This window comes from Dipodomys spectabilis, unplaced genomic scaffold, assembly GCF_019054845.1.
Source record: "Dipodomys spectabilis isolate Male_0828 unplaced genomic scaffold, ASM1905484v1 ptg000174l, whole genome shotgun sequence".
Classification (NCBI taxonomy): Eukaryota; Metazoa; Chordata; class Mammalia; order Rodentia; family Heteromyidae; genus Dipodomys; species Dipodomys spectabilis.
In genome coordinates this window covers 10,315,908-10,342,134 of record NW_024870851.1, presented here as the reverse complement: position 1 = coordinate 10,342,134, position 26,227 = coordinate 10,315,908, and the positions used below count along the sequence as shown (strand labels likewise).

The window sequence follows — 26,227 nt, the reverse complement described above, 5'->3', positions numbered from 1 at the left end:
TCGGCACCTGCCCTTAAAGTTTCTGAGGGGCCAGACACTCCACGACACCGTGGGATCGACCCCCCTTCTAATGCAGCTGTTTTTCCCTTACGCACCGTAGGTCCTGTGGAAGCGGATGGTTGACAGCAATTATTGGCCATTTTTTACCAGTGATCTATACAATTGGCACATCCAAAATGCTCCCTTTTCTGAGAAACCCCAGGATTTAATTTATTTGCTTGAAACTATTCTCTTTACTCATCAGCCCACTTGGGATAATTGTAGTCAGCTTTTACAAGTCCTTTTTACCACTGAAAAGAGAGACCGGGTCAAGGTTCCACATGCTCTAGAGGGGGTGCTAAAACAACCGCCCCACTGGTGGATGAGCAATGCCCGCATGGTCCATTACCAGACCTTGTTACTTAACCCCATGGGGATCAGCTTCTTTTGCGTACCTATAGCATTAAACCCAGCTACTCTGCTGCTGGATCCAGATCTGGAAGCACCCCTGCATGACTGTGAGCAGATCCTGGCCCAAGTATATAGTCTCAGGCCAGACTTGTTGGACTCACCACTATTGCATGCCGAGCATACCGGGTTCACAGACAGCAGCAGTTTCAGGCTAGATGGAGGAAGGTACACGGGTGCAGAAGTGACCACGGACACTGGGATAGTGTGGGCAGAAGCACTCCCCCAGGGAACGTCTGCACAAAGAGCAGAACTAGTGGCACTAACAAAAGCCCTAAAAATGGGAAAAGGGAAGAGACTAAACATTTACACAGACAGTCGGTATGCTTTTGCCACCGTGCATGTCCATGGAGCCATTTACCAAGAGAGGGGGCTGCTGAGAGCTGAGGGAAAGACTATTAAAAACAAACAAGAAATTTCAAGCCTCATCCGGGTCTTATGGGAACCAGCAAATATTGCCATTATGCTCTGCCCTGGCCATCAAAAGGGAACTGATTCAATAACCAAAAGAAATAACTTGGCCAAACAGGCAGATAAGGAGGCGGCCCTCCAGCCCAGAGTGGAAGTATTGACTCTAGTAGACCCAGGGCCACAAGCTCTGCCTCCTGAGCCTCAGTACTCTCAAGAAGACTTGCCTATAAATCCCCGGGCAGAGAAGAAAATAAAGACTGGTGGAAAACTAGTGAGGGGAAACTTATTTTGGCAAAATGATTGGGCAAGGGAATTCTTAAGAGTATCCATCGGGCCTCTCACATGGGAACCTGAAGGATGTAGGGTTCCCTAGGCTCTGACACTCAGAAGTAAAAATTAGGCAAGGAAATCAACTCATTGAGGACATTGTTAAAAATTGTGAAGCCTGGGCTGGGAAGGTGGCTCAGTGGTAGAGCGCTTGCCTTGCATGCTTGAGGCCCTGGGTTCAATTCCTCAGTACCACATAAACAAAAAGAAAAAAGCCAGAAGTGGCGCTGTGGCTCAAGTGGTAGAGCACTAGTCTTGAGCTGAAGAGCTGAGGGACAGCGCCCAGGCCCAGAGTTCAGGCCCACAACTGGACCCCCCCCCCAAAAAAAATGTAAAGCCTGTCAGCTCACCAACGCCCCCAATCAACCAGTTACAAAAGGAGCTTGCCTCCATGGAGATAGGCTAGGTATGTATTGGGAAGTAGACTTCACAGAAATTAAAACTGGAAAATTTGGATATAAATATTTGCTAGTTTTTGTAGACACCTTTTCAGGATGGGTTGAAGCTTAAATCCTACCCAAGTATGGCTTCCCATCCACCATCAGGTTGGACCGGCCTTCGTTTCAAAAGTAAGTCAGGGAATAGCCGTGGCACTGGGGACGGATTGGAAATTGCACTGTGCTTATAGACCCCAGAGTTCAGGGCAGGTAGAAAGAATGAATTGGACTCTAAAAGAGACCTTAACTAAATTGGCTTTGGAGACTGGTGCAGACGGGGTATTGCTCCTTCCTTTTGCCCTGTTTAGAGTAAGAAATTCACCTTTACTCAAAGGAGTAAAACTCCTTTTGAAATAATCTATGGACACCCTCCACCCATTATCCCTAGCTTCAGACTGAATTGCTTTCTGATTTGAGTGATACTCAATTTCTATGTAAACTTGACTATCTACAGCTTGTCCACAAAAGTGTGTGGCCCCAGCTTAGAGCATTAGATGACTCTGCTTCTATTCCTACCCCCCATTTGTTTAAACCAGGGGACTGGGTGTTCGTTCAAAGGCACGACTTGAGATCTCTGGAACCACGGTGGAAGGGATCTTACATGGTGCTACTGGCTACACTCACTGCCCTTAAGGTGGATGGCATTGCTGCTTGGATCCACTGCTCCCACGCCAAACGACCGTGGGAAACATGGGAAGTCTCTAAGCATCCTACCCAACCATTCCACGTACGCCTCAAGAAAAGAAAAATGGACTGATTGTTATTGGTATTTTTGTTTAATAGTATGGCTAAGGTCAGAGAGGGACTAGAAAAGAAAAGAACTCGTTCAAGATCGAGAGCTTTTGGAGTTTAGTTTTGAGCAGGAGCCACAAGATTGTGTCTCAGGACCATAAGTCAAGGGGGGAATGAAGGGTTATGAGGCAGTGACCATTTGTTGCTTGTTTATCTCAGCTAGCAGAGCAACATGTGGTGGTAATCCAAACACCTGGTTGTTTGCCTTTATAAGCCCTGTAAATGTTTAGCTCGGGCTCTCCTCCTAGGCTCCGCTGTGTCAGAGTGTAGGACAAGGCCCGAGCTGCAACCAGTCTAAATAAAACCTTGCTTTTGCATTTCAGAACGTCTGACTCTCGGTGGTCTTCTTGGTGGGGATCCTGGGACTTGAGCACAACAGTGGGCCCTCAACTGTGGGCCTGGGTGCGGTCCCTCAGCTCTTCAGCTCAAGGCTTGCACTCTACCACTTGAGCCATAGCGCCACTTCCGGCTTTTTTTTTTTCTGCTTATGTGGTGCTGAGGAATTGAACCCAGGGCCTCATGCATGCAAGGCAAGCACTCTACCACTGAGCCACCTTCCCAGCCCCAAGTTTTTGTAGTTTGTCCTTTGGTTTTTGTCATCAATAGCATTCACAGAAGTGTTAGAAGTCGAAGTATCTAAAATCATCTTTTTAATTGAATGAGGATTTCTGCAGCTAAAGTAGCATATTTAAGGGAGAACAAAAACCAGTTCATTCTAGTTCTTTTCAGAATGATGCAATACCATTATAAGACTGAATACTAAATACTATATTTAGAAACTTCTCAACAGTGAATGCCACAAGAAAATTTCCAAGAAACATTTGCTTGTATTTGATGCTGAGAAAGGACAGGCATCTCAGTAGTTACATTGTTACTTAAAAGAACCAGAATTTCTTAATATCCTACATGCAAGTATGGAGCTGCTTGGTTTTAATACATAATTGGAGTGAAAAACAAAAAGAAAATAACAAAAGAAAGTGCCAGAATCAAAGCTCCCTCTCATATACTTTGGTCTCATGCAAGGTTGATGAGATTAAGACAATGTTCTTACATTTTTGGTTTTTCTATCAGCAGTTTCTAGAACACACTGTAATGAAGAAATATACTTGAATTATCACTGAAGACTTAGATATTTAAAGTTCACATGTAACTGACATTAATTCTCAATGTTCCATTTTAAGCTTTTACATTAAAAGCCTTGTAGATTTCATCCTTTAATATAAATAATTTGCAGGGATCTCAGTGAAAACTGCTATTTAATTTACAGAGTGGATTTTTATTACTCAACTTCAAAGATATTTGTCAGAGTACATTCTAGTGATTATAATTAAAATGTTTTTTAAACTCCCCCAAAAGAAAAAAAAAGTAAGAGCAAAAAAGACTGTATTAAATATTTTATTAATTAAGATCTATATTCCTGCCAGAATAAGCAAAGGAAATGATTTGGAATGTGGCAAGTGTCTATTGAGAATTAACATCACACTTTGGAGAGATCATGATGAGTGGAAATTAAATTAGTCATAAAGGACACAGCAGAAAACATACGTTGAAGTTTTTCTGTCCCAGGAGATAGAAAGTCACACTGGCTAGTACAGTTTACCTTCAGAATTCAGATATCCTGGAAGGTATGTCACTGTCTATGCTCAGCTGTCAACAGCACCATTAGTGCAGCATTACTGCAGTCCTTACACCACCAGATGAGAAGGTGCTTAGCTCCCTAATCCCTGTGGAGATTGTGAAGCAATGCTTCTGCTTTCCCACGAGCTTCCTTGTCCTGTCCCTGAAGTTCTGGCATGTCCCAAGGCAGCGGTCACCAAATGGACCATTAACAATCCAGGAGTGCAGGTGGGGTGAGGCAAACTCACTTTGCTTACAAAATGAGTCCTCCTACAAATACATTTCTGGCAACTTTTTTTACATGAAGAAATGCTCAACATCTCTGGCCATAAAGAAAATACAAATCAAAACAACACTGAGATTCTACTTCATTCCAGTTAGAATGGCCATTATCAACCAAACAAACAGTAACAGATGATAGCGAAGTTGTGCTCAGAAGAGACACATATTATACTGCTGGTGGACATATGAACTTGTTCAACCACTCTGGAAAGCAGAATGGAGGTCCTTTAAAAAATTAAACATAGAACTACCCTATTAGTTCAAGCCCCACAATCTACAAAAAAAAAAAAAAAAAAAAAGAACTAGCCCATGACCCAGCAATTCCATTCCTGGGCATTTATCCAAACCGGGTTACTGTACAAACATGTTCAGTGCAGCACTATTCACCATAGCCAAGGTATAAAATCAGCCCAGATTCCCTCAATGGACAAATGAAGCAAGAAAATGGTGTATATATACACAATGGAATTTTGTTCGTTCATTAGAATGAATGATATCATCCCATTTGTAAAGAAATGGGGGACTTTGAAAAAATATATATTAAGTGAAGTAAGTCAGGCCCAAAGGACAAACAAAAGTTGCAGGTTTTCCCTTATATGTGAAAGCTAGAATTAACCTATAAACCTATAAATAAATGCATTGGGAGTTATGCAAGGCTATATAAATGTATTAACTGAAATATAGTAGATTCAAGGGAGAACTCAAATAGTGTAATTCTTTAGAAAGGCAAAATCAAAAAGCCCAATAAAATAAGCACCAGGAAATGGTACTTACACGGCAGGGTGGGGCCAAGGGGATAAGGGTAGATGAATGATGAGAAGGAGGAGAGAACGAAGTCAAAAATTCAATGTATATATTACAAAATTAAGAAAAGTAAGAGAAGAGTGGGAGAGGTGGGTGAGAATGTTAAAAGGAGTGAAACAGACCAAGATACATTGTATTCATTAACTGCTTTGTTAAATGGAAATTCCTTTGTGCTACTACTTAAAGATAATTTTTAAAATTCCATTTCAAGAGAGGAAGTCAAAACATATCAAAATCAACATTTACTATGGAATAATGGTTGTGGGTGTAAACCCTCCAAAGGGACCGTTTTAGACATTAGCAGCTGTGCAAGAAAGGGAATGACTTTAATGACTATCAATGAAATTCTTTTACATTCTTAAATCAACTGATGGAAGTAATTGAGCTGTCAATGATTAGTTATTTAAAATGACTTTGGTGGTTTGTCACTCAAGGCTTTTTAACTTATAATGAAAAGCAATTTGTGATTCCAATATGTTAATTCCAAGATACTGTGAAGGTCGTCTTTATAGACATTAAAAAATAAACTGGATATATGACTAAATTGAGGATCTCTGAAAGGAGTTTATCCATTACTAGAAGGTTCCTAAGTAATACTATTATAAGAAAGAAAACAAGTATGTAATCTGACCATAGAAACCGAGTTGACAGTGATAGAGCCACAGGCCAAGGAATTCTGGAAGAGTTAAGGATGAAACATATCCCCATTGACACCTATGTTTCAATCCACTGATACTAGTTTCAGACCTCCACAAGTGTAAGAAAATAAATTCCTGTGATTTTTAAGCTACAGAGTTTGTGATAAATTATTTCAGCAACCAAATAAAACTAGTACAGAGTTCAAATAATGAAATGACTTTTCCATTACAAACACTTCCCTTTCTCATCTACTTAAACACAGAAACATAATTTTTCATATTAATATCTACAAATGTATAAACTGGAGAATAAGACTGTTTCCAGACCCTATCAGCTCCAATATAGGAATGACTTTTTTCTAATTAAAAAAATATGCCAAGCATTCTCCACAGTTCACAATGCAGAGATGTATTTCCAATTAAATATTTTAAAAGTTTATTCATTGTGCTTATGCATTGAAATGTGCAGGACTTAACTTATTTCTTCAAGAAAAATGTATGTTGTACATTCTCATAAAGAAAAATACAAGCACACTAACCTGTAGCTGCCCACATTTTAGTCAATTCAAGAAGCTGTCCACGAGACATGTTGTTTCCTTAATTTCTCCTAAAGTTTACGTTATACTACTAAAATTATTAAATTCATCTCTCCATGAATAATAACTATGTGTTAGTTCCAAAGTTTGCCCTAAATTATTACTTTAATAAGGAAAGGCAGTAAATTTATAATATATTTTTGTACATTTTTTTATTGTAAAAATGCTGTACAGATGGGTTACAGTTACATGAGCAAGGTAATGAGTACATTTCCTATTGAACATTATTGCCTCTTCCTTTGTTTTCCCCCTACCATCCCTTTCCTCCCACTGTATACCCTATCTTTTTTCCATTCTGGGCTTTTGTCAAAAACTGTTAGCCAAAAATAAAAAGAGAGAAAAAAGAACAACCTTCAACATGTAATTCCATCTTCTCTGTTTTTATGCAGGTAAAGAAAGCCTTTGACATATGATCTCTGTTAGAAAAAAAATTTGAAACTATGATTCTGGATTCTTACCTACACCTATATGAGGCAGGTGTTCAAACAGGGTCCAGCTGTGGTCATCAACATAATGGTTCTTCAGAATCAAGAGCTGGCAGACATCTCGGGCAGTTATGTCACTGGGAACCTCCAAAGCCCGGCTAGTTTCATCCTCACTGTATATCTTAATAACCTATGAAAGGAGAAACAAACAAAATAAAAAGAGCTAAATCAGATGCTGGTAGCTCACATCTGAATTTTTACTACCTGGGAGACTGATATCAGGAGGATTCTAGTTTGAGGCCAGTTTGAACATACACATAAGAATTCATTCTGATGGAGGCATAGAATACCATTGTGTGTGTGTGTGTGTGTGTGTGTGTGTGTGTGTGTGTGTGTGTGTGTGTGTGTTGGAATATATATATATACATATATATTTTTATATCCCACATTCTCTTGATCCATTCTACTGAGGGGCATCTGGGTTGGTTCCATATCTTAGCTATGGTAAATAATGCTGCAATAAACATAGTTGTGCTAGTAGTTTAGTATGATCTTGTTTGTGATCATTCAGGTAAACACCCAAAAGTGGAATCACTGGGTCACAGGGGAGCTCTATGTGGAGTCTTTTGAGGAACCTCCATACTACTTTCCTAACTGGTTGAACAAGTTTACACTCCTACCAACAATGCAGTAGGCTTCCCTTCTGGCCACATCCCCTCCAGTATCTGTTGTGATTAGAGTTCTTGATTATTACCATTCTAACTGGGGTGAGGTAGGATCTCTTTTTGATTTGCATTTATTTTATGGCTAGAGCGGTTGAGCATTTCTTCATGTGTCTATTGGCCATACTTACTTCCTCTTCAGAAAAGTTTCTCTTTAAGTCCTTAGCCCACTTATTTATCAGGCAGTTGTTTCTTTGAGGATTTGTTGTTGGGGGATTTAATTTTTTGAGTTCCAAGTATATTTTAGATATGAGACCCTTGTCCGTTGTATGGATAGTGAAGATCTCTTACTCTGTGGGCTTTCTATTGATCTTGCTAGCTATGACCTTTTCCATGCAAAAGCTCTGCAGCTTCATGCAAGCCAATTTGTCTAACCTTTCTTTGATTTGTTGTGTTTCTGGGTCTCTATTCTGTAATGTTTTCAAGGTGTCTGCTTACGATCCATTTGGAGTTGATTCTGGTGCAGGGTGATATATAAGGATCTAGCTTTAGTTTTCTACAGGTGATTAACAAAATTTGCCAGCACCATTTACTGAAGTGGCTGTCTTTCTTCCATTCTATTTTTTTAGCTCCCTATCAAAGATTAGATGGCTATAGGTCTGTGGGTTCATTTCTGGGTTTTCAATTCTATTTCATTGGTCCTGATGTCTGTTCTTGTGCCAGTACCAAGCTGTTTTGATTACTATGGTTTTGTAGTAGAGTTTGAAATTTGGTATTGATATTCTTCCAGCACTGTTCTTTCTGTTAAGGATCGTTTTTGCTATTTGTGGTCTTTATTGTTCCCTATGAATTTTTGGATTGCCTCTTCTATTTCCTTGAAAGAGGTTGGAATATTGATAGGTATCGCATTGAATTTGTAGATAGCCTTGGGAAGTATTGCCATTTTCATGATGTTGATCCTTCTGATCAGGAGCCTGGGAGGTTTTTTTCCACTTTCTAAGTTCTGCTTTGATTTCTTTTTCAGGTTTTTAAAGTTTTCATCATAGAGGTCTTTCACTTCTTTGGTTAATTCTTAGGTATTTTATTTGTTGTGGGGCTATTACGAATTGAGTTGCTTTCCTGATTTCAGCTGTGCTCATCAAAACAACATTGAGATTCCACCTCACCCCAGTTAGAATGGCTATAATCAAGAACTCTAGTAACAGATGCTGGAGGGCATGTGGCCAGAAGGGAACCCTACTGCACTGTTGGTGGGAGTGTAACCTTGTTCAACCACTTAGGAAAGCAGTATGGAGGTTCCTCAAAAGAGCTCCCCTATGATCCAGCAATCCTACTTATGGGCATTTACCCAAATGATCACAAACAAGACCACACTTAAGCTACCAGCACAACTATGTTTACTGCAGCATTATTTACCATAGTTAAGATATGGAACCAACCCAGATGCCCCTCAGTAGATGAATGGATCAAGAAAATGTGGTATATATACACAATGGAATTCTATGCCTCCATCAGAAAGAATGCCATTGCCTCATTTGTTAGGAAATGGAAAGACTTGGAAAAAATTATATTAAGTGAAGTAAGCCAGGCCCGAAGAAACATAGTTCTCATGGTTTCCCTTATTTACAATAACTAGTATATGTCAGGGACAAGCAGAAAAGATCAGATAAGATGATGTTAAAGCGAAATGAAAACGAAGATAGGGACATGAGTGTTTTTTTCCTTTGTTGCTATTGTTTCTAACATATTTATAATGTAACATGTGATTTTTTTTGTTGCTTTGTATGTCCCTCCCCCACGGTATAACCCCTGTTTTTACTGCATCTGATGTTGCTATAATTTGGGGAGGGGAAGGGAAAAAACAAATTGTTTAAATAGGGATACAGGTGGACCCATTGCTACAATGAGATGTACAAGACGCTATGTCGAAAAATGAACTTTACAATTCAGTTGGGGGCAGAGAGCGTAGTTGAGAAGGTGGGAGGGAAGGGATGGTAGGGGAAAAACAAAGGAGGAGGCAACAATGCTTGATAAGAAATGTACTCATTACCTTGCTCATGTAACTGCAACCCATCTCTACAGTATTTTCACAATAAAAAAAAATAACAAAATCAAAAAGTGCTTGGGCAAAACTCAAGTGATGGAGTGCCTACCTCATATACCTCAATCCCCAGTATTATAAAATAACAAAAATAGAAATAAATTCTGTAGTTTGGATCTTAAGGGGAAAGAAAGAATTTTTCAGAAAAACATATAATAACAAACTGCTTAAATAAGGGTACAAGGTGAACCATTGTAACAATGAGATGTACAAAACACTATGTTGAAAACAAACTTTACAACTTGGCAGGAGAGGGAGGAGTTGTGAAGGTGGGGAGGGAAGGGATAGAAGGTTAAAAACAAAGGAGGAGATGACAATACACGATAGGAAATGTATTCATTACCTTACTCATATAACTGTAACCCTTCTGTACAGTATCTTCACAATAAATTTAAAAAAAAAGAATTCATTCAATAACTTAGTGTGGTGGTGTGTATCTAACATCACAGCTGTGTTGGAGACTGAAATCAGAAGGATCATGGTTCCAGGCTGGCTGGCTGGAATGAGTAGAAAAGTCCAGAGACTCTAACTCAATGAAAAGGAGCTGGGGATGGGGTTGAGCACCTGTCACTCCAGCTATGACAGGAAGCTTAAAATAGGCAAACCATTGTCCGGATGTGCTCCTGGACAGAGAGCAATACCCTAACTCAAAATTACACAGGGCAGCAAGAATGAACTGGAGGCATGGATCAGGTAGAATGTCTGCCTAGCACAAGACCAGAAGTTCAAACTCCATCCATAAGAAAAACAGCTTTAAGGGAATGGTTACTGTGGTTATGCAAACTGGCATATCTCCCATTGTTACTCATATTTTGTATATGGTAAGAACAGCTAAATTCATACTTTTGCTGAAATCATTTAGCAAAAATACTCAACACAATACAGTGCCTGTACCTGTCTATCCAACACATGCTAGTCTGAAGATATTGACCTAGTCCTCTCATCTATATTGCTCAACTCATTTACTCTAACCTGTTCACCACATCTGTATATTTGATGTTTTTACTTTTACAAAGATATAGAAATAAGTGAGATTATGCAATGTCTGCATTTCTTTTTTTGAATTTTTCACTTTTAATAATGTCCTCTAAGTTCAGACATGTGCCAAATGGCAGATTGGCAGGGGTGTGTGTGTGTGTGTGTGTGTGTGTGTGTGTGTGTGTGTGTGTGTGTGTGTGTGTGTGTGTGTGTGTTCTGGTCTTTGGGGTTGAACTGAGCTGTTTTACTGAAGGTTATCACCTCACCACTTGAACTATACACCTACACTTCTGGCTTTTTGGTAATCGAAGATTAATCTTATGAACTTTAATGCATAGGCTGGCTTCGAACCTAGATCCTCAGATGTCAGCCTTTTGAGTGACTAGGATTACAGGCATGAGCTACTGGCAGCTAGCTTCTGACCTCTTTAAAAATCTTTCTTTAATGTACAAATGGTTGTACAAGGGAGTCACCATTTAACATTTCCATTCAGGTGTACAGGGTATCTGGATCTGAATCACTCTTCAATCCTTCTCTCCTCATCCAACCCTTCTTCCCCAGTCATACGAAGTTACTAACTTCCCTTTTCACATATGTACCTTAAGTATTAGGACTACATTCACCCACCTTTCCCTTTTCCATTCATTCCCTTCCTCTACTAACATTCAAAAAACATGTTTCAGCTGCCTGATATTCATTTTGTTGAACTGCAGACTTGTTTTAAATAATAACTACATTGCATTGCAATGGAACATCACACACACACAGACACAGACACACAAAATGTTTGTTGGTTTTTTTTCATTCACTAATGGGACATTTAGGTTATTTTAATATCATGACTATTGGTAATAATGCTGCATTGAGCACTAGACTATAGTTATCTTTGAGAGGTGGTGAGTCCATTTCTTTGGGGCTTATATACTGAAGGGAGGTTGCTGGTTCTGTTTTTAAGTGCTTAAAAACCATTTCCTGTAAATGAGTACTAATCAGCACAGCCACCCACATAATATAAAGGCTTCCTTTTCTCTACAGCCTCACTAATACTTCTGTCATTTCTTATGTCTTTGAGAACAAATGCCCTAATAGATGTGAGGTGATTTCATAAAGAATCTGATTTTTGTTTCTCTGATGATTAGTGGTATTTGCCACCTTATTATGGATCTGTTGTCCATTCCTATATTTGTGGAGAATTGTACATTCTGAGTCTTTGCTTATTTTTTAATTAGACTGCTTTTCTACTGTCAAGTAGAAAAGTTGACTATAAATTCTCTGTACAATATTCTAAGCATTTAATTTTCTTATACTTTGATCAAATACTACATATCTGTTACTTGATTATGTGTCAAAGTTACTTTGCCTAGCAACTTCTATGCTCTTCTTTTCAGTATCTCCAGTAAAAGGAATACAATGCCTCTTCAAAATTATTTCCCACCATTCTCGTGTATTAAAAAGCTCCATACCACTCAACATTTTAAGATTTCCATTCCATGTTTAAATCTTGTAAGTAATCCAATATTGTTGATATATTTATGTACTAGAGACTAAAATAACATTAAACTTTATGAAAAGATTACTCCACTTCAAATAAGCAAAGATTGCCAAGGTGCTTCTTTATTCTCTTGCAAATAGTCATGGTCCTCACATGGAGTTCTGGGTGGTGGACTATTGGCATATGGATAGTTGCCCTTCCATCTCCAGCCTTCAAACTTTCCAGCCTCCCCAGTGCCAACACACAGTCCCCAAGACTCCTAAAAAAATCTCTGCATCATCCCGAACAACATGTGTTCACCAAAAATAAGTGAGTTAAAGAGAAAATTCAGAGACAATCATACCTGCTGCTGTATTTTTGTAGATATTTTTCCTCCTTTCTTTTTTCTCTTTACCATTCTTTTAGTAACATGCATTATAGTACAGGGGATTTTACTGAGGTATTTCCATGGAGCCATATTTTGAACTTGTCCAAAAACCAGTTATAATTGGCTCTGAATTTTCTCTTTAACTCGTTTATTTTTGGTGCACAGATGTGTTGGCACTGAGTAGATTACCGTCCACAATGCTGTGCCCTCAGTATTGCTATTGCTATTGCTATGTGAAAGGGTGTTTCTTCTCTATGTCCATGCTACCATGCTTACAACTGGACCAGTGCACTGCTGGCTGCTTGTCCACCTGAGAGGTCAGGAGGACTGAACTCTGGGACTGCTCCTCCAGGGGGATTAATGATGGCACACTGATGCTGGTCCTTGTTGCACATTCCATGCCTGAAAAACAGAGTGGGCTGGAGAATGACAATAACTGCTGGAAAGGCTCCCTGCACTTCAATATCTCCCGCCGAGTATTTTCTTACAGCAAAATCTCATCCCTTGGGTCACAAAAACGATCTTCTTTATTTTGCATGATCTGTCTTTTTGCTAAGAAAATGAAATGTTAGAAGTGGAGCTGTGGCTCAAGTGGTAGAGTGCTAACCTTGAGCTGAAAAGGATAAGGAATAACACCCAGGCCACGAGTTCAAGCTCCAGTACAAGTAAGGAAGAGGAGAGGAGAGGAGAGGAGAGGAGAGGAGAGGAGAGGAGAGGAGAGGAGAGGAGAGGAGAGGAGAGGAGGAAAAAGGGAGAGAGGGGAGAGGGGTAGAAGGGAAGAGAGGAAGGGAAAGAGGGAAAGAAGGAAGGAAGGAGGGAAGAAAGGAAGGAGGGAAGGAAGGAAGGAAGGAAGGAAAGGAGGGAGGAAGGAAAGAAGGAAGAAAGGAAGGGAAGGAGGGAGGGAGGGAGGGGAAAGGAAAGGAAGAAAGGGAGGGAGGGAGGAAGGAAGAAAGGAAGGAAGGAAGGAAGGAAGGGAGAGGTAGGGAGGGAGGGAGGGAAGGAGGGAGGGAGACATATGCTAGAGTCATTCTGAGCCTGAGCAAATAGAGAAAGATGAAAATTTTCACGAACTAAGAAATACTGCAATTGTGTTCAATGCTGTAAATCTGAAAGAAAGAAATCATCAAAGAATTGAGAGAGGTAGGTCTACAGAAAATGTATGGAAGCTGGGAGCCGGTGGCTCATGCTTGTAATCCTAGGTACTCAGGAAGCTGAGATTTGAGATTCACCGTTCAAAGCCAGCCCAGGCAGGAAAGTCCATGAGACTCTTATCTCGAATAAATGACCAGAAAACTAAAAGTGGCACTGTGGCTCAAGTGGTAGAGTGCTTGCCTTGAGCTGAACAGCTGAGGGACAGTGCCAAGGCCCAGATTTCAAACCTCATGACCAAAAACAAGAAAGAGAGAGAGAGACAGAGAAAGAGAGAGAGAGAGAGAGAGAGGAAAGAAAGAAAGAAACAAACAAACAAGGAAAGAAACAAAGAAAGAAAGGGTATGAAATAAGTACAGGTATTCACTTTTAACATAAATAATATACACTGAGAGATAGACTTCATGCTTTCATTTGAACTCTATTTCAAGTCCTTTTTAAAAATTCTTACTCAATGCTGATATTTGTCCAAAATACATATTCATCAATAAATAGTGAAGTGGTGTCTAGATATATATGGCATGATATATATCTCTGCTATCTCTGAAAATATTCAGTAATTATGGGAATGGGTGACACCATCAATAGACTACCACCACTGAATAATTTTTCATATGTATTTATAATCATTTCTTCATGTGTATGAAAAAAGAAAGGTCATTCTAAGCCTGAACTCTCCAGGATAGTTGAAAATGCCTCCTGCTAAGAATAGTTCTACCTTAACCTTTCTTTCCATTTACAAAAAACAAAAGAAAAGAAAAAAGAAAAGAAAAATCAACTCATCACAAATGTTATGTGGCTACTAATGTTAAACATCCATGAAAGACATTTATAGTGTAAAAACCATGTGGCAAGCCAGGTGCCAAAGGCTCAGGGCTGAAATCCTAGCTATTCAGGAAGCTGAGATCTGAGGATCGCGGTTCAAAGCCAGCTGGAGCAGGAAAGTCTGTGAGCCTCTTATCTCCAATTACCCACCAAAAAAAAGGGAATGGTGTTGTGCCTCAAGTGATACAGCGCTCGCCTTGAGCTGAAGAGCTCAGGGACAACATCCAAGTCCAGAGTCCAGAGTTCAAGCCCCACGATCGACAAAAAAAAAAAAAAAAAAATCATATAGCAGAGCTGTTTTAAAGAATTTTTAGAGCAAAGATCAGCATCCTGTTTCCTCTTCCTCCCCACAGGTAAAAAGACTTGAAGTATAATCACTCTACTAAAGCACTATCAACTATCAAGCATTTTCATAGCCCCAATTCCACTCTTGCTTACAAGAGTAACAAAAACAAAAAGGAATTAGAATAATATTGTTCAGAGCAGTTTATCTACTAGGTCATTTGCAAATATACATCAAAGACAAAGAAAATTCTTCCTGCGCCCAAAAGGAAAAGAATGAACTTTGCTTCAGTGAACTGAAAACTGACTAACAAAGAAACATGGCTCTGATAAAGTATGTTTATAGCATCCTGCCAGCACAAACAGATAGAGAATGTGCCCAAGGAAAGCCTAGAGTGCATGCACTGGCCTTCTGTGTCATTGTACTCTGACACACCAGACAACCTTGACCTGTGGATTACTTCACAGCGTCAAAACCTGCTCTGGAAACATGTGGCGCATAGCAGTGAACATCTGCTAGCCATGGCAGTGCCCTCAGGAATACAATGGAATGTGCAGTGAAGACTTGTTCATAAACCTAAGACATGAGCCCCTCCCCATCATTTCCTTCTCTGCCCTCTACAAACACTAAGCAGACATTTATTTTATTTTATTTGTTGTCAGGGTGATGTACAATGTGTGTGTGGGTATGGGTGTGCATGCATGCACACATCATTTCTAGAGTTTGAACTCAGGGCCTGGGCACTGTTCCTGAGCTTCTTTTACTCTAGGATAACACTCTACTACTTGAACCACAGCTCCACTCTGCCAGAACAAAAACAAAACAAAAACTACAACAATTTTTAAAATAGAAGAGAAAGCCAGGCACCAGTGGCTCACACCTGTAATCCTAGCTACTCAGCAGGCTGAGATCTGAGGATCACAGTTCAAAGCCAGCCCGGGCAAGAAAGTCTGTGAGACTCTTATCTCCAATAAACCAACAGAAAACTGGAAGTAGAGCAGTGGCTGCAGTGGTAGAGTGCTAGCCTTGAGCTGAAGAGCTGAGGGATAGCACCCAGACCCAGAGTTCAGGCCCCATGACGAAAGAAAGAGAGAGAGAGAGAGAGAGAGAGAGAGAAAGAAAGAAAGAAAGAAAGAAAGAGAAAGAAAGAAAAAGAAAGAAAGAAAGAAAGAAAGAAAGAAAGAAAGAAAGAAAGAAAGAAAGAAAGAAAGAAAGAAAGAAAGAAAGAAAGAAAGAGAAGGAAGGAAGGAAAGAAGATGGAAGGAAGGAAGGGAGGAAGGAAGGAAGGGGGGCAAAAGAGAACAGAGAGAGAGAGAGAGAAAGTAATTTTCAGGAAACAAGCTTGATAACTCTACAGCCTTGAGTCCTAAAAGATAAAATATTTAAAATATAAGTCATAGGTCGTGTCAAATAATAAACAAAATTTTAAAAAAGAAAATACAGGGCTGGGGAGGTGGCTCAGTGGTAAAGCACTTGCCTTGCATGCAGGAGGCCCTGGGTTCAATTCCCCAGCACCACATAAGCAAAAAGAAAAAAGCCGGAAGTGGCACTGTGGCTCAAGTGGTAGAGCGCGAGCCTTGAGCTAAAAGAGCTGAGGGACAGCGCCCAGGCCCAGAGTTTAGGCCCCATGACCGGACCCAAAAAAAATAAAAAGAAAATACAATATGTATTACCTTACTCCCCAGGTTAATTTCTGTGCAACAGTCAACTAAAACACTGAGTCTTAGTTCAGATTGTTTGGAAAGTCTTAAAGAAAAGACAAGAGTAAGCAGTGAGCCTTCCTTCTCTGCCCTGCTCAGCCCAAGGAACACTCCACAAGGCTCAGCTAGTTCCTTTTCCAATCTGGAGTTATTTTAGAACACTTGAAATAAACTCAAGGTTGTCAACTACTCATTTGAGCAGACCTCTGAGCAGATGGGGGCCTAGACCTGGAAAGTAATGAATGCCCTTGGTTTCCTGGGAGAGAGAGGGGTTGCCATTTAGTAAGTAAGAGTGAGCACAGATTGACCACTGGACAAAACAAATGAAGAGAACTATAAGAGCAAAAGTAGGAGGAACAGCTATCCTGAGTATCCCTGACTATTTTCTGTGTCAAAGTTCGGCTTTAGGAAAATATATTTAAATTTAAGTTAAATTTAAATAGTACACAGTTTAAAATTATTTTAAAATTATATTTAAATATGATCATATTAAATATGACCTTACCCTGGTGAAAAGAATATCATTCTTAAGGAGATACAAAATTTCATAAATTTAACTTATGACATCTATTACTTATATCTGTTAACATATAATTAATAAGATATTAAAATGAAGAAGCTAAGCCTACAAGAATTGTCTCTGAAGTAGGCCCCAACTTGCAGCTTATTTCTTTAAGTTTATTATACAACTCAAGTGAGATTATAAAGCATCTTCTATGTTTCAAGATTTGAAGGATTATTATTTGTAAAGATAGGCAATGTATGTAAATCATGTGAAATATTTTTATAACAAGGTCAGAGTAGCCCTGGACTTTTACATTCTTCTAAGCAAGGAATGCAGTGTCTGAGATAAGAGGAGACATTCTTAGATATTCTGAATTAAACAAGCCTGTGTGTTCCCTTGAAGGGGATGAGAAGTAATGTATCCATTATTACTTATTCCCAACGCCCTAACCATCTTTAAATATTGTGTTTTAAAACCAAGAAAATATGCTGCCTTCTTATTACCCTCCTGTATTATTATTTTCTGGGTGTTAAAGATTTACTAAGAGTAAAGCAATATTTAGAGAAATCAAGTAGCCAAAAATGTCTGCAATTTTCTCCTTCAATGGAGATAGTCAACAACCTCTTTTACTTGAGCATGAACCATACATGTTCAATTACTTACATTAATTCATAACTGATAACTGTTACCAGTATCAATAATTTCAGTAATTAGCTGACATAACCAGGTCCATATTATCTCCCTGGCTTTGTTCTCAACTTTATTCCCTACAATCAATTCCTCATTCAAATTTCAACTACAATTTATTTATTTCTTTTGCTGTTGCTTGACAAAACCATGCTCCTTCCTGACACAGAAACTTTGCACAAGCTGCTATTTCTGGCTAAAACACAGTTTCCCTACCTCCTATCTTTTCTTTTCCCTCAGATGTTAGATACCATTATTTCAGTGAGGAAGCTTACAATGACTCTCCCAGTTTAGTTCAAGCTCCTTGTGTCAAGTACACACACACATATACATGTAATCCTTGCCAGCTGCCCTTGCTACTCAGAAGGCTGACAACCTCAGATATTATAGCAATGTCTGCTTCCCCTTCTATTCCAGTGGTTAGCCCAGCATGGTGTACACAGTAGACAAACAACAATACTCTTACAGGGATGAAGGATAGCATCCTGCTATCATCCTTTGTGAGGCAGTCAGTTAGGGACTCCAAAAAAGTGACACACAAACATTTGTAGAAGTGGAAAAATACTAGAGAAGAAATAATACGTATGAATAAAAGAGAAAAACCTAAGCTAGTTGTCATCAAATTGGTGAGCTGAGCAAAGTTGAATTATATGTCCCTTTCCTATTAGAAAAGAAAGGATAAGCTGGGTACCTATGGCTCATGCCTTTAATCCTAGCTACCCAGGAGGATGAAATCTGAGAATTGAGGTTCAAAAAGCCAGCCAGGGCCAGGAACCAGTAGTTCACATCTGTAATCTTAGCTACTCAGGAGGCTGAGATCTGAGAATCATGGTTCAAAGCCAGCTCTGACAGGAAAGTCCCTAAGACTCTTATCTCCAGAAAACCAAAAGTGGCATTGTGTCTCAGGTGGTAGAGCACTTGCCTTGAGCTGAAGAGCTCAGGGACAGTGCCCAGGTCCATAGTTCAAGCCCCATGTTGGACCAAAAAAAAAAAGTCAGCGAAGACAAATTAACCAGCAAAAAGTCAGAACTGGGGCCTGGCTCAAGTGGTCCAGTGCTAACCTAAAGAGAAAATGCCAAGTGAAAGGCACAGTGCCCAGAGTTCTAACCCCAGTACTGCAAAAAAGAGAAGAAGAAGAAGAAGAGGGAGAGGGGAAGAAGAAAAAGAGAGGGAAAGAGGGAAAAAGAAAAAAGGAGAAAAGAGAGGAAAAGGGTGAAAGGAGATGGGAGAGGAGAAGAAAGGTGAGAAGAAAAGAGGAAGAAAAGAAAGGGAAGAGATTGGGAAAGGGAAAGAGAGGAGGGAAAGAGAGAAACAAGAAGGGAGAAAGGGGAAACAGGGAAAGAGGAAGGGGTGGAGGAGGGGGGAAAGGGGAGAGAAGAAAAGAAGAAAGACATCTGGGTGGCCAATACTATAAACCAAGGCATCAAGGAAGAAATGAGCAAAAGCCAAATGGCAGGACATAGAAAGCAGCTCAGGTGGGGAGCAGAACTGTGGCTTAACTGGTAGAGTGCCAGACTTGAGTGAAAAAGCACCCAAGCCCTGATTTCAAGACCTAGTGCACATGACTGCAGTGGAGCTGTTTTGTGAAGGGTAGGTGCAACTGCCCAGGACCCGCGGGAGGAAGACACGGCCCAGGAGGCCTGAGGCCTGATCCCTGGCTGCTGTCAGGAAAACGCACTCAGGATTCCATGTAAGACACTCAAATTACAGGGTATCTTTTGAAAACAGTTGGCAATATAGAATTAAGCTTTAAAATAACAAGTTTTACATGAATATGAGTACAAAATGGTAAGGGAATAAAGATAGTTTCATGGTGACTTAATTCTCTAGAAAAGGGTTCAGTTACAAATAACAGAATATCTTCCCTGAAATATATTCACCAGAGTGAGGCTTGTTTTTTGTTCTCTCACTTAGTGGCAGCAGGGGCAGGCAGCTTGAAGTATAAGCAGGTCTGAGTTCCCAATGACCCAGGATCTTCCTGCCCTTCCCTAAACCTCATTCATAGGGTCACAGGTGGATCATTCCTACACCATTTGTGTGAAAATGCTGCCCCAGTATTCACTTTTGTCTTGTTACATTTCAAGAGTGAAAGATGAAGTGATTCCGAATAACAGGTCCTGAATGGCTGAGGAGCTAGGGAGAGTCTGTAGGAGTTCTGTATGAATATGAATTCAAAATTCAATGATTATTGATGGTTCACTAATTAGTTGCCCATCCAGCATCAGGCTACCAAGGCCCTGCACAGCCCCAGTACTGGAGGTGCCCTTTACTTGGCAAAAAAAGGAATCGAGCCCTGCCACACTTGACAGTGTGGTGGTGAATGGTGTTACAGAATTACGCCATGTCTCGGCTTCCAACCAAGAGACAGAAGCCAATGTAAAAGCAAGAGGAGGCTCACACTGTCTCCCCAAGCCCCTCTACTCAACTTCACCTCTCACAGTAGTCTTTAGCTTTTTTGCCTTTCTCATCTTAGGCCCAAGATCTAGAGAAATCTCCTCCATGTGGTTTTATTCCCTCTACTGGGTAAGAAAGAAAACCCTTGGCTCAAGTGGGGTTCAATTTTGCAGAGATAAACTGGATACTCTTTCAGTTTGGTCTGTTATACAACAGAAAAGAGGCAAAAGAAAATGGTCCAATTTCATTACGCAAGCAAGAAAATGTTAAAAACAAAGTTAACAATAATCCTAACTACAGAGAGAGAGAGAGAGAGAGAGAGAGAGAGATCTTTAGGCTCTAAATCTATTATGAATAACAGAGAGGCTTATATCACAAATCCCGTGACTTCATCAAAGGAGGGTTCTCTGAAGCATCAGTGTTTTACATCTCATGAAATTCTGGCTAAGATGCCAACTCTGACTAATTCATCTTTGAAATGAAAAATCATTCCCAAGTGCTCATGTATATTTGTATCTAAAGCAGAGAATCCAAGAGCCCACTGGCCATGCTCATGCTGCACTCCTGTATCTCATTTCAGATTTTTAAATAATCACTTATTCTTCTAAGAATGCAATCTGGAAGCAAAAAAGTTACAAACTGATTCACTCAGCAAGGAAAGCCAAGTGGGGAGGGGTGGAGAACAAATTCAAAAGCATGAAGAGGACCATGAAGAAGAAAAATGCTATTCAGGGGCTGGGAAGGTGGCTCAGTGGTAGAATGCTTGCCTTGCATGCATGAGGCCCTGGGTTCGATTCCTCAGCACCACATAAGCAGAAAAAGCTGGAAATGGTGCTGTGGCTCAAGTGGTAGAGTATTAGCCTTGAGCTGAAGAGCTGAGGGACAGTGCCCAGGCCCAGAGTTCAGGCACCATGACTGGCAAAAAAAAAAAAAAAAAGAAGAAAAATGCTCTTCATAATAGCCCAAGATACATCAGACTTCCTTGCAATTATTAAACCACGTGCTATCAACAGAAGCACTTTTAGGAACTACTTGTTTTCATTGATTTTTTAAGAACACATTTCTTATTACACATTCTCTGAAATTATGATGTTACTTACCATCAACAGTCCATTATAGTTTAATTGAAAGCATAGGAAATATACCATCAAATCAATAAAAGATGCTGTGCCCTATCTTTCTGGGACTCTTTGGGGAATACTATTTGATAAACTTATAATCCTAATATCCCCATGCTCAAACAGGACTAGGAACAATACATCCATTCTGTAATTTTACCTGTGGTTAAATTATTTCCCTAAATATTTATTTTATGTTAATACAAGAAAAAAAGTACAGAGTAAAAAGGAAATATGATCAATACTGTTAAAATCATAAAATGCTAAAAGTTAGATAGGTTCTTACAGAATATTCACTGAAATGCTCTTGTTTTACTAGGGAGGTTGGAGAGGGTCTATGTTGTCATGGGACCTCCAGCTGGTCCCTAGCACAGACAGCCAAAGAACCTACCTACATGGTCATGTTCTTTCTACTTTGCTAATCCGCTCCAACCTGGATTTAAGCTTCAGCTTCCATGTGACATCTTGTAAAAGCATGAGACAGTTAAAGTAAGAGTATAAATAGATATACAGGTCTCAAAGCTCCAAGCTTTTGGTTGCTGGGGGGAGGAGTGAGCATTCTTTGTTTTGTTTTTGTTTTTCACTTTTCCTTAGCATCTTGCAACAAATAAAAGTAAATACTGAAGTAGCCAGCAGAGGGAGTCTTTATTTTGCTACTGAAAAGAGAGATAAAATACTGTATTTTTAAAGTTAACAACTATAAAAGTATCGACACTGTGGAGTTTTTGCTTGATATAAGAAGCTTGTAATTGAAGTTGAGTTTTTTAGTTCTTAACCAGTTGAGTTTTTAAGATAAATTGTTTCTATAGAAGCTTTAATAAGGATATGTGGAAGTCTATATATATGTATGTATACATATATATGTATATATATATACACCCTCCATCTTCCCTCTCTATATACACACACACACACACACACACACACCACCTACATATCCCTTTATATATACAAATACAAATCACATGTACACATGCATATGCCCCCTCTATTGATATACATACATGCATACACATATTTCCTTTTCTCTATATACACACACATAGATTTCACTCTATATACATGTATACACACAGGCATACATATATATATGTGTATCATGTCATTAGGAATCTTTCCTGAGACTCAAGCTCCATGTTTTGTTTGGTTCTTTTTTTAACTGTTGTTTTTTCTTTCTTTAATTTTTTGTCTTTTCTTTTTTGGAACTGGGGATTGAACCCAGGACGTTGCACTTGCTAGGGAAGTGCTTTGCCACTGAGATACATCCCAGCTCTCAAGCTCCATGTTTTTCCTGAGATTTAGGAAGATGAGATCAACTTTTCTCCTCAAATATTGACCTAGTTACCAAAAATAATTTGCTGTCAAAAACTGTAAAATAATATTCCTGATATTTTCTCAAATAGAACTGAGTATATATATGTAAATATACATGTCTAGTGAGGAGGTAATAATCACCTTCTGACAATGCTGCTTTTGCCAACTCCATTTTTAAAGTTTTCCTTTTGGAACTGTCTTGAGAACAAGTATTTTAATGCCTTACAGTGGTGGCAATCTTTATCCTTTCTCAGGATTTAGTATCTGAAATTACCCAAAGGTCTTGTTCCTTCTTCTGCCAAAAAGAGATTATTTTTAAGATTTGGCTCAGTGGGCTTGGGGCATAGCCAATAGAGTCAGCCCTGCAGACTGCCCGGAGCAAAAGTCTGAGACTGTTCATCAGCCAGCTATTTTTAATCTCCCTTCACTGCCAAGCATGGACCATGCATTGTAGTTTACAAAATACCATGAGCCTCAGCACTTGGAGGTTTACTCCAGGTATCTGCAGAGGCCTGGGAGTCTGGAGTCTACTCTGAAGTCAGATTAGGGACCACTAGATGACCAGATCACCAGTGACAAGCCTTAGGTTACTCATACAGTAAAATGGAAAAGGAAAAGACAATAACACTTTGTGTAATCCTTTATAATTCTCAAATTTTGAAAGCAAAATAAGAAATGTATGACTAAGTCACAAAAGAGTGTAACACACTGTGACATGTGAGTTATGTCACTATGTCCTTCAGATGAGAAGGAGGTCATAGTAAGGAAACTAAGAGGGCACAAGTGTTAAAGGCAGATTGGCAGAAGAGGTGAGAATTGTCTCAGGAGTAGAATACAGGTAAGCAGAGAGAGGATCACAGCCTTCCTCACTGTGGAGGAGGGTCATGCAGTGTATGTGCCCAGGCAGTCCTGAGCAGCAGCCTCCTGTGCAGGGAGGGAAAGTTCTGGATTTCTGCCCTACCTCTGTCATTTATTAGCAAGAGCTCTGGGGAAGAAACTTTTACTGGTCCAAGCCAATTTTCCTTATCCAAAATAGGTTTAGCCACCAACCTTGTAGCGTTCTTAGTAGGATTAAAGAGAACGTACAATCAGTGCTCAACAGATTGTGGCTGATTTGATTTTGACTGGTCTGTGTGGAGGCACTGACTGGTCTAAGTCACAGCAAGTTGGAGCTGGATAAAGGTAAGCTGGGCACCAGTGGCTTATGCCTGTAATCCTAGTAACTCGGGAGGCTGAGATCTGAGGTTCGTGGTACAAAGCCAGCCCAGTCAGGAAAGTCCTGTAAGACTCTATCTCTAATTAGCCACTCAAAAACTAGAAGTGGAGCTGTGGCAAAGCACTAATCTTGAGCAATGAGAGCTTAGGAAACAGCACCCAGGCCCTGATTTCAAGGCCCATGACAGATAAAAAAATAATAATAATAATGAAGAGGGCCAAGTGGGTAGCTTTTTCTCCTTAATGGATAAAACTCAGCGGAAAATGAAGCAAAAGCCACAGAGACAAATGTTGAGAAGGAAATGCTTATAATCAGTCTGTATCTAAAGAGTTCAATGTTTGTCCCTTTAAAAAAAAAAACAAATTACATTTATATAACTAATGGTGATTACGGGTTGAAGATCTCCCATCTGAAATACTACAGTCTAGAAGTGGTTCAGATTTGGAAATATTTTTTAAAGACTTGAGAGTATCTGCTCATATTTAATAAGTTATCCTAGGGTTGGGATCCAAGTCTTAATCCCAAATTCATTAATATTACATATATACTATATATACAAAAGCCTGAAGGTAACTTTATATAATATTTTTTACTGTTTTGATCTGTCACATGAGGTTACCATAAAGACATTTTAACTTGTGGAGTCATGTTGATTCCCAACAAGTTTACAATTTGAGATCATTTTCAATTTAGTCTTTGCAGAATAGAAATGCTCACTTGGTGTCTACTAACTCTATTCCTCTTCTATGATTATCACTTGGGTTCTGTGATGAGAAAGGCACCATTGTCATCCAGCCAGCCTTCTAGTATCATCTTTGTCTAATGAAACAATATCATCATGCCAGGTTAAACGTAACTCTTCCAAGTATACAACCTGAAACTCCCTAACTAATCTGCCCTAGGATACTGGAAGGAAGAATAAGTAATCTAACTCCTATCTTGATGTATTTAAGTCCGTTGTTCCCAGATCTTAAAAAAAAAAAAAAAGTAAGTAAGAAAGAAAACAGAAAGGTTATCAGCATGTAACTATTGAATTAACATTTTAAAACTTAAATTAAGAGTTTCCCCTTAAAATAAGAGAAAGAGAGTAGTAAGGAAAAGCATCTGAATGAAAAGTATATCATTCTTCTCCCCAGACGTGTGGTATTATATAAAGGACAACCATACTTTTGTTGAATTTCATTGGATTCATCTGCTAGAAGAAAATTTTAGAGTAACTACTTTGGCAGAGCAGTTGACTAAGATTGCAAATTCTTAGTCATAGAGAGACTTTAAATTGCTTGTAAAATACCTAAAATATCTTATTTCAAAGCTAAGCTCATTGATATGCACAACTACTTAGAAGGTTGAGGAAGAAAGATCATGAATTCAAGGCCAGTCTAGGCTACAGAGACCTTGTCCTAACAATCAGCCAAACAATTATTATTAAATAAAAACTTATCCAAAACAAACTATTTCACAGATAAAGGCAAGGAATTCACAATTGTGTATTTCTACTATGTGTCAAATATCGTAAGTATTTATTTTAGTTGATGCTCACAGTGATTGTATGAGGATGGATCATTGTCATGAAGACAAGGAAACTGGCATTGAGAAAAGTTCAAAAACTGAATCCAGGAGCTGGACACAGGGGCTTTCATGGGTAATTCTAGTTACTCAGTTAGATATTCACAGTTAACAATACCCCCAGCTTAGCAAAAAAGCTGAGGTAGAAGGATAGTGGTTCAAGGGCAGCTAAAGCAGAAAATTGAATCCCTATCTGAAAAATAACTCAAGCAAATATGCTTGAAGCCTGGCTCAAGTTGTAGGATTCCTGCTGCCTAGATCATAAATTCAAACGTTGTACTGCAAAAGAAAGAATGCACAGGGTTGGAAATACACCACAGGATAAAAACAAAGTGACACCCAAACTCAGAGTCTCCAAGTCACTAACACACACAATCTCTACTAAGGCATGATTCTTCAAAGCTCATGATAATCATGAAATCTGTCCTCTAAGTGACAGACTGCCTTGGTCATAAGTTACATAAGTTAGTTTGATAAAAATGGAAAGAGAAGAAAAATAAAAGTTTATATCAAGAATGGGATCTCTGGATAAACAGCAAGAACCACACCCATATCATTTCACAACCACTAGTGAATCCAGCAAATTCACCATAAAACCTAGGCCACTACCATCTGGGGATTTCCATTATTCTTCTCTCCATTTGAATATCTAGCTCTCTGGCACCATTCCAAAGGCAATTGGGTGCATTCATTTGGTGCCAGATTTTCTTTTGGCCATCACAATAAGATCCTAGCACAAGTGTTCACCAGTGCCTGTCATACCTAAGGCAGTTGTAGTGGAGATGCTGGTGGCCCTCAGAGCCACCTTTCCCTCTACTCTTTCTCCCTAAAGAATCCTGATGCCGGTGAGTTGGGCATGTTCTGAGCTCCAGGCCTGAATTTCCTTTTCTCTGGTATCAGAGAAGACCAAAGAATATGATGCCAGGTTGCCCATAATTTCACATATTCTGTGCCAAGACTGCAGAGGGGCAACTGGAGTCTTGCACTTATCTTTCCATATAAAGAGAGAGGGTGCACACTAGGACACATATAACAGAAAGCAAGAAAGAAATTGGTTCTCTAAGGATACTATGAAGTTGCTATATAAGCTATGG

At 39.4% G+C, this 26,227-nt stretch overlaps 1 protein-coding gene across 4 annotated transcripts in view; it reads right to left on the bottom strand.

Moving 5' to 3' along the window:
* Positions 1–26,227, bottom strand: part of Grb14 (growth factor receptor bound protein 14) — a 135,160-nt gene that overhangs the window by 50,245 nt on the left and 58,688 nt on the right. For all 4 annotated transcript variants that reach the window (XM_042694212.1, XM_042694211.1, XM_042694210.1 and 1 more), the window contains one exon: positions 6,810–6,966. In XM_042694212.1, coding sequence (XP_042550146.1) covers positions 6,810–6,966 — 157 coding nt within the window. The remainder of the gene's footprint in view (positions 1–6,809; positions 6,967–26,227) is intronic.